This window comes from Diabrotica virgifera, chromosome 10 (assembly GCF_917563875.1).
Source record: "Diabrotica virgifera virgifera chromosome 10, PGI_DIABVI_V3a".
Classification (NCBI taxonomy): Eukaryota; Metazoa; Arthropoda; class Insecta; order Coleoptera; family Chrysomelidae; genus Diabrotica; species Diabrotica virgifera.
The window spans coordinates 75,958,077-75,967,945 of NC_065452.1; the positions used below are offsets into that span (position 1 = coordinate 75,958,077).

General features: G+C 32.0%; 1 protein-coding gene across 1 annotated transcript; it reads right to left on the minus strand.

The window, feature by feature from the left end:
• Window positions 1-4,861: 4,861 nt before the first annotated feature.
• Window positions 4,862-5,554, minus strand: LOC126893068 (uncharacterized). The gene has a single exon (XM_050663010.1). It carries the CDS (start codon window positions 5,552-5,554, stop codon window positions 4,862-4,864), a length of 693 nt encoding a protein of 230 aa, XP_050518967.1.
• Window positions 5,555-9,869: the final 4,315 nt, after the last annotated feature.

Below are 9,869 nucleotides of genomic sequence, written 5' to 3' on the forward strand. Positions count from 1 at the left end.
TAAATGACTAAGTTCTTATATCAACGAATTAAATAATAGCATTTTTCGTTAAGTGCCATTTTTCTAAGAAGTGGAATGAGATTATACTGTTTTTTGTAACTCGATAAATGTCAAATTTAGTTTAATGTCAGTCTTTTAGTAAAAATAATAGGACAATCATGCTGTATTTTAATAAATAAAAGATAAATAAAAGATATTAATTGCAGTTTCTCGTGTGTAGTGGTTTTATAATAATGAAATATAAATAACTGTGATTATTTCTTGAAAAAGAACATGATTTTAACGTTAGATACACCATCAAAATATTGCTAAGTGCATAGACTTTTTTTGTTTAAGGGGTTATAATCATGGACAATTCACACAGTAGAAGTAGAAGAATATTACAATTAGTAGCTCAAAATAAAGGTAGTCAAAATCCAGTACCTGAAAAAATGGAAGAAAGATGCCAAAGTTTAGGTTTTACAGAAACTAAATCCAACCATTTACAAACATCCAGCAACGACTTCGGTTCGTTTAACAACGAAAACTTATCCAGTGATGACAGTGGTGACTTTTCACCCGTTTCAGACGATGACAGAACCTACGCACCCCCCAAAAAAAGATGCCGAAAATCCAGCTCTTCATCTACTTCCAGATCTTCATCTTCTTCCAGCTCGTGCTCCTGTTCTACAAGATCCTCTACATGTTCTTCAAGTTCTTCCTCACATTCTTTCACTAAATGTGCAGCTTACGTAGATGAAAAAAATTCAGAACTTTCTAATGAAAACGAAATAATCATACATGAAGAAGTAGTAAGTAAAAATAGTGGTGATTTGACGACAATTATAAATGAGAATAATTCAAATTCTTTTAACGAGGATTTTAATGAACATGTTATATCTAACGATATTGGTGATGAGTTGCTAACTATAACAGATAATGAAAATGTTCGGATTGCAAATAATAATGTCATGGAGGATATTCCATCTGCTATTTTAAATGGGATCGACAAACCTAGGAAACAAAAAAAAAATGAACGATATGCCAAAACTGCTAAGTCTTTAAAAGACTCTGGACAAGAATATGTTTCGAGTTCTAGATCAAAAAAAGTGATCCAAGCTAAAACTATAAAAAGTTCTTGTGGATTAAGTTGTCGCCTGAAATGCCCAGAAAAAATTAATGAGGAATCAAGAAAACGATTATTCCATGATTATTGGGGAATGGCTTCGCTGATCAGGCAAAGAGAATATATCTCGCGTAATATAGAAGAGATTCATCCAAAGTATCAATACAAGAAAGCAGATTCGACTAGAAAGTTAAAAAGTGCGTTCTATTTTGATGTCAATGGTACTAGAAGCAAAATATGTAAAACATTTTTTAAAAATACATTAAATATAACAGATAGATGTATCAGAACAGTTATTGAGAAGAGAAATAATATGACTGGTATACTAGAAGGTGAACAAAGAGGTAAACATGGAAAACATCGAAAAGTGCCAATTGACTTGACAGAAGGAGTAAAACGTCACATCAATAGTATACCTCGAATTGAAAGTCATTATTTGCGGAAACAAACAACGAAGGAATATATAGATGGCGGAAAAACCTTAACAGATATTTATTTTGATTACAAAGAAGACTGTATACAACAAAGATCACCCTATGTAATGATACACACATATCGAAAAATATTTAACGAGGAGTTTAATATTGGGTTCTTTGCACCAAAGAAGGATCAATGTGAGCAATGTACTAAATACAAGATTGCTGAAGGTTGTGAAAAAGATGCACAAAAAGAAAATTATGAGCGACATTTGGCTGAAAAAGAAAAGAGTCGCGAGGAAAAGGCTAATGATAAAGAGAACGTGTCGCACAGTTTTATTGTGGCATGTTATGACTTGCAAGCAGTAATGCCAGTTCCAAATGGTGAGGTATCAACTTTCTATTACAAGTCTAAAGTAAATTGCTTAAATTTTACTATCTCTGAACTCAAACAGGACAAAACTGAATGCTTCTTTTGGGATGAAACACAAGGAAATCGCGGAGCTAATGAGATAGCTAGTTGTGTTTTAAAGTATCTGCAGAAAAAGTCTCTAACTGCTGATGAAAAATTGAATGTCATCTTTTATTCTGATAACTGTTGTGGACAGCAAAAAAACCAGTTCATTATTGGGATGTACATACATGCTGTCCTAAATTTAAAAATAAAATCTATTACCCACAAATTTTTAATACGTGGTCATACTCAGAACGAAGGGGACGCTGTACATTCTTTGATTGAAAAACAAGTCAAAAGATGTCTTAAGTCAGGACCAATATACGTACCTTCGCAATATGTTTGTGCTATTCGAAGCGCAAAAAAAAGAGGGACACCTTTCGCTGTAAATGAAATGAGCTATGGCGATTTCTTGGATATAAAACAATTACCGGTTCCGAGGCTGAATAAGAGCGTAGATGGCCAAGTTGTAAAACTGTCTGATTTAAAAGTAATCAAAGTTGAGAAAAACGAACATGAAGAGATAAAAATTAGCTACAAAACATCTTACTTTGATGATTTTAAAGAGCTTGACTTAAATAAAAGAACCAATAGAAATAGTCGTCCTTCAGAAATCAAACCTCTGTATCAGCGTAAATTGGATATATCACAGAGAAAGAAAGATGATGTAAGAAGTCTTATTGATGCTGGCTTAATTCCCAATTATTACAGATCCTATTATCAAAGTATGTTTGAATAATATTTAAGTTTTTTAATTATTTTAATTTCGAGAAAATGTGAAGTTTCATTAAGTATTAATAATAGTTTGTTTACTTTTACCAAATAAACGATTGTTCTTTTTAATATGCGACAATTTCGTTTTATTTTTCTGTTTTTTTATCATAAGGTAAATATTAACTTGACTTTTTATTCTAATAATCAGAACTTTTAGGTAAAACAAAAGTGGCACTATAAGGAATTTTTTTTAAAGATTTTTTTTTAAATTAGTAGTTACATTATTAATTTGCCTTCTTCGGTAGAAGCTAACTGTGCTTTAATCAAACTGTTGAATAACATTAATTATAGTATGTAATTCGGTTATTTTAGTTCAATATCCATTACAGAACTCTTCGAAAAACTTTAAACGGTCATACTGAAATATTTAGTTTTTGGGATAATGCCACTTTTGTTTTCAAGGTGCGATATATATTGATGTGTTTGCCCAATGTACGTCGAATTGCAGTCTTTACAATTTACTTTATAAACAACATCTGACTGCTGGTCCTTAGTAACAATGGGTTTAAATTTTGAAAAATATTGCCCCGATGTTTTAGACGCTTTATGTCCAACATTGATATCATATTTTGCAAACATTCTCGACATTGTTCGGAAAATCCACTGATATATGGAAGAGATATGTAGTGTTTATTTGGGTTGGTGATATTACTATTGATAATGTTAGGTGAAGTTTGGATTTGATTTGGAGCGGTATTGGAATTTGATTGGTTGTTGATGATATATCTTCTTTTTTTATTAGAGGGTTGTAAAATACTGGCGGATAATTATTTTTTTCTAAAATATCTTTAACTCTTCTCAGATTTTCGGAATGGGATTGTGGGCTAGATAGCTTAATTGCTCTATCCGTTAGAGTAAATATAACACTTCTTTTATGACTTACCGGTGCGATTGTATTGTAGTTTAAATATCTTCCAGACCAGACATCTTTTGTAAACCAGTTGGTAGTTATAAGTCGGTTATTGCTGTTATATTCCAAACTTAAATCGAGAAAATTAATTTTGTTGTTTTCTTCCATTTCATAAGTAAATTGAATGTTATTGTGGAAGTTATTGAAAATTTGGAGGGTATACTCCATTTCATGCTCTGGAATACATAGTAGGCAGTCATCGACAAATCGTTTGTAGAAGTGTATATTGTATTTTAATTTAGAGATGACTGTTGTCTCTAATACTTCCATGACCAAGTTTGCTATTGGTGCTGATATAGGCGAGCCCATAGCTACTCCAGAAATCTGAGAACAGTATTCATTTTCATGTTGAAAAGATATTGAGCTGAGGCAGAATTTTATACCTTCTAGGAAATCTTCATGGGGAAGAGAAGTATGTGTTTGGATGTTACTCCATCTGGATTTGACACAGTTTAAAGCTATTTCGATTGGAAATGACAAAACTATATATATATATATATATATATATATATATATATATATATATATATATATATATATACAAAGGTAGTCCAAGTTTTTTTACTAGTTCGGAAAAAATATATAAATACTTTTATCTTTTTGGGTGTGGTAGTCAAAATAAAATAGGGCTTTGCTAAGGCTTACTATTTTTTCTATACCAAGCTTTCGGAGGCAATTTCTTCATTTTTCAAAGTTCTACAAAGAAATTACTTGCTAAGTACTCAAAAAGAAATACAAAGCTTTAACTTACCAAGAATGCTAGATTAAGCAAAAAACCGACATACGTTAAAAACGAACTTACTGAATAAAAATATTTAAAGTAGTTGAAAAGTTAAAAACACAACTGATTTTACAATTAAAAAATAAGAAAACGACATAGTGTATGTCGTTTTAAGTCTGGATCAACCCATTTCACGAACAGAAAGAGAATCAAAAGGAGAAATTTACTGTTTAAATAAGTAGAAAGTTATGAAAAAACTTTTAAAAGTATTATCTGTGAATGACAGTTGTAAGGAACTGCAAATACCACCAATCGTAATACCAACTTAAATTTTGCGGGAAATTTGAAAAAGTTTTTTATTATTTATTAAAAAGAAAACAGTATTTAGCAAATATTTTCAGAAAAAAATATACTGAATTAATAGTTAATTTGATCAAATAAAAGAAAAAATTAAAAGAGATTACTAAGATGCAGAATCAGACTAGCCGAAAGTCAATATATATTTGTAAATTTTACTAAGATTCTGGATCTCACATCTCTTGTTAAGATTGTCGTCATCACTTTTGCTGATATGTACCATCTCCAGGAACGTTCTTTTGAATTTATTATTTTCTCTGGCTAATATTTTAGCATTGTTAAAATGGATCTTATGGTCTAGATTAATTGTATGCTCTGCCAAAGCACACGTAGGTTTATTTAATCTGCAGTCGCTTTTATGTGAGATTATTCGGCTAGACAGGTTTCTTCCGGTCTCACCTATATATGATGCTGGACATTCAGTACATTCAATGCGGTAAACCACATCTGTGCTCTCTAATGTAGTTAAAGGTTGTTTGATTTTACTATATAACTGACGTATAGATTTGATGTTTTTGTTAGCTATTTTGATGTTTTTAAATTCCTTGAAAATTTTAGTAAGTCCAAAAGTTAGTTTAGGAATGTATGGAAGGGCATAACAATACACACTAGTCTGCGCCGGGGTACTCTGAGCTGAAGGCACTGGTTGTGATATGGTACTAGCAGTGAGAATCTTCCTATTGGCAAAGGGAACGTTACAAATTAATTTATTAATTAGTCTTGGAGGATATGAGTTTTCCACAAAGATATTGCGTAGAATGTTTAAATCATGTTGGAGATAGTCAGGATGAGACAACCTTTTGACACGTTCTTTCATTGCTAGGACTAAATTAGTTTTCATCCTAGGAGGGTGGTACGAATGGTAGCTTATAAATCTGTTGCTACATATTGGTTTTCTATACCATTGTGTTTTCATCACATTATCCTCACATCTATGCAACCTCATGTCAAGGAATGGCAAGGATCTCTCCGCCTCTTCCACGCACGTGAACTGCAACTGTGGGTTCTGTTGTTTGAAAACATTTAACGTAGGTTTTATTAGGTCTGTAGGTAGTGCCAAGATTAAATCATCCATGTATCTCTTTATGAATGGTATTTCAACATTAATTTGATGAAGACAATCTTCAATCAAATCGTCCAAGAAATAATTACATAATATTGGTGAGATGGTGGATCCCATTGTAGTACCAAAAACTTGTTTATAGTAACTGTCATAAAAATGAAAATATTAGAATCAAAAACAAAAGTAATGAGTTTTTGAGATTAACTAGATTCAGAGTCGTGTGCAATGATATGTCACCCCAGTGTTTCTCGATACTAACCAAAATTGTATGTAAAAGTAAGTTAGTGAACAAGGATACTACATCAAAACTAACCAGTTTATAATTATTAGGTAATTGAAAATTATTAATGTAAGAGCTAAAACTGAAAGAGTCCTGAATGTAAAAGGCATTATTGTTATTGTATGATTCTGTGAGAATCTTTGTTAGAAAATTAGCTATGGGGCCAATAGGTGTACCTATAGAGGACACTATTGGTCTCATAGACAGATCTGGTTTGTGAATTTTTTGGCAAAGCATAAAATCTGGGAGCAATTGCATTATAAATTTTCAAAGTTTTCCCGATAGATTCATTTATTTGATTTTCCTTCACCAAATCAGAAACTAATTTATTTGCCTTTTGTTGCAAAGTGCGCACAGGGTTATTATTTAACTTTCTGTAATATTTAGTGCCTGTAAGTAAATCTTCACATTTTTGTATATAATCCCTTGTGTACATTGCTACAGTGGCATTGCCTTTATCGCTCTGGCAATCCTGATTTCAGGGTGATGTTTCAAAAAAGTTCTACATTTTTGACATAATATTTGTTTAAGAAATGATCTGCTTCATCTTTGTTAAGATAGTTGGTGATTTTATTGATGCATTTGGACCTTAGATTGTCCTTATCGACATTCTCAATTGCTCTTAAAATGTTTTCAATATCTGCTAACAAAGAGGAAATTTTGAAGTCTTTTTTGTTAGGAAGCAAAGCGAACTTTGGGCCGAAGGCCAACAACTTTTTAACTTCTAAAGGAAATTCGATGTCTGTGAGGTTTTAAACCTACTCTCCCTGAAATCAATACTGTCAAAGCTATCTAATCTAAACTTGTTGATATGCGTTCTTTTAATTTTATGAAAATTATTATTATAAATTTTTTTGTTGTCTACGTTTGAATTCGACATAAGTGTAATAATTGAGTATAGATTTTGATTTGGCTTGGAGATCTTTCAACCTGTTTTCAAAATGATTAATATCAGCAAAAGTTATCTTAATCTCTATATTAAGTATATTTTTTCCAAACCTTTTAATAAGTCCTTGTGCTCGAAAGTCAATCTCTCCTCTCCTGTGGTGTAGTAAGTTATTAACATTAGTGAGACTCTTCGTGATATGGCTTGGAAAACAATCTGCATTACGACACTTGATTAAAAAAGTCTTTCTGTTTCTTAACGCTGCCAATTTCGTGTTCACATTTGCCCATTCCTTCAAATACGACACAAGTAATGGTCCGTATTGGAGTCTGATATCTTCAAAAAACCCATACTAAAAGAGTAAAAAAAGGTAGTCCAAGTTTCTTGACTAGTTTGGAAAAAATATATAAATACCTTTTTCTTTTTGGGTGTGGTAGTCAAAATAAAATAGGGCTTTGCTAAGGCTTATTATTTATTCTATTCCAAGCTTTCGGAGGCAATTTCCTCCTTTTTCAAGGTTCTACAAAGAAATTATTACTTGCTAAGTACTCAAAAAGAAATACAAAGTTTTAACTTACCAAGAATGCTAGATTAAGCAAAAAACCGACATACGCTAAAAACGAACTTATTAAATAAAAACATTTAAAGTAGTTGAAAAGTTAAAAACACAACTGATTTTACAATTAAAAAATAAGAAAACGACATAGGGTATGTCGTTTTAAGTCTGGATCAACCCATTTCACGAACAGAAAGAGAATCAAAAGGAGAAATTTACTGTTTAGATAAGTAGAAAGTTATAAAAAAACTTTTAAAAGTATTATCTGTGAATGACAGTTGAAAGGAACTGCAAATACTACCAATCGTAATACCAACTTAAATTTTGCGGGAAATTTGAATAAGTTTTCTATTATTTATTAAAAAGAAAACAGTATTTAGCAAATATTTTCAGAAAAAATATACTGAATTAATAGTTAGTTTGATCAAATAAAAGAAAAAATTAAAAGAGATTACTAAGATGCAGAATCAGACTAGCCGAAAGTCAATATATATTTGTAAATTTTACTAAGATTCTGGATCTCACATCTCTTGTCGTCATCACTTTTGCTGATATGTACCATCTCCAGGAACGTTCTTTTGAATTTATTATTTTCTCTGGCTAATATTTTAGCATTGTTAAAATGGATCTTATGGTCTAGATTAATTATATGCTCTGCCAAAGCACACGTAGGTTTATTTAATCTGCAGTCCCTTTTATGTGAGATTATTCGACTATACAGGTTTCTTCGATCTCACCTATATATGATGCTGGATATTCAGTACATTCAATGCGGCAAACCACATCTGTGCTCTCTAATGTAGTTAAAGGTTGTTTGATTTTACTATATAACTGACGTATAGTTTTGATGGTTTTGTTAGCTATTTTGATGTTTTTAAATTCCTTGAAAATTTTAGTAAGTTCAAAAGTTAGTTTCGGAATGTATGGAAGGGCATAAAAATACACACTAGTCTGCGCCGAGTTACTCTGAGCTGAAGGCACTGGTTGTGATATGGTACTAGCGGTGAGAAGGTTCCTATTGGCAAAGGGAACGTTACAAATTAATTTATTAATTAGTCTTGGAGGATATGAGTTTTCCACAAAGATATTGCGTAGAATGTTTAAATCATGTTGGAGATAGTGAGGATGAGACAACCTTTTGACACGTTCTTTCATTGCTAGGACTAAATTAGTTTTCATCCTAGGAGGGTGGTACGAATGGTAGCTTATAAATCTGTTGCTACATATTGGTTTTCTATACCATTGTGATTTCACCACATTATCCTCACATCTATGCAACCTCATGTCAAGGAACGGCAAGGATCTCTGCGCCTCTTCCTCGCACGTGAACTGCAAGTGTGGGTTCTGTTGGTTGAAAACATTTAACGTAGGTTGTATTAGGTCTGTAGGTAGTGCCAAGATTAGTTCATCCATGTATCTCTTTATGAATGGTATTTCAACATTAATTTGAAACATTCAGGACTCTTTCAGTTTTAGCTCTTTCATTAATAATTTTCAATTACCTAATAATTATAAACTGGTTAATTTTGATGTTGTATCCTTGTTCACTAACTTACCTTTACATACAATTTTGGTTAGTATCGAGAAACACTGGGGTGAAATATCATTGCACACGACTCTGAATCTAGTTAATCTCATAAACTCATTGCTTTTGTTTTTGATTCTAATATTTATAACAAGTATTTTAGTACTCCAATGGTGTCCACCATCTCACCAATATTATGTAATTATGTCTTGGACGATTTGATTGAAGATTGTCTTCATCAAATTAATGTTGAAATACCATTCATAAAGAGATACATGAATGATTTAATCTTGGCACTACCTACAGACCTAATACAACCTACCTTAAATGTTTTCAACCAACAGAACCCACACTTGCAGTTCACGTGCGAGGAAGAGGCGGTGAGATCCTTGCCATTCCTTGACATGGGGTTGCTTAGATGTGAGGATAATGTGGTGAAAACACAATGGATAGAAAACCAATATGTAGCCACAGATTTATAAGCTACCATTCGTACCATCCTCCGAAGATGAAAACTAATTTAGTCCTAGCAATGAAAGAACGTGTCAAAATGTTGTCTCATCCTGACTATCTTCAACATGACTTAAACATTCTACGCAATATCTTTGTGGAAAACGCATATCCTCCAAAACTAATTAATAAATTAATTTGTAACTTTCCCTTTGCCAATAGGAACATTCTCACCGCTAGTACCATATTACAACCAGTGCCTTCAGCTCAGAGTAACTCAACGCAGACTAGTGTGTATTTTTATGACCTTCCATACATTCCGAAACTAACTTTTGAACTTACTAAAATTTTCAAGGAATTTATTGAGGGAAC

What these genes read in the sequence shown, in the direction of transcription:
- LOC126893068 (XM_050663010.1), bottom strand. Translation starts at nt 5,554, where the DNA reads ATGAAAGAACGTGTCAAAAGGTTGTCTCATCCTGACTATCTCCAACAT.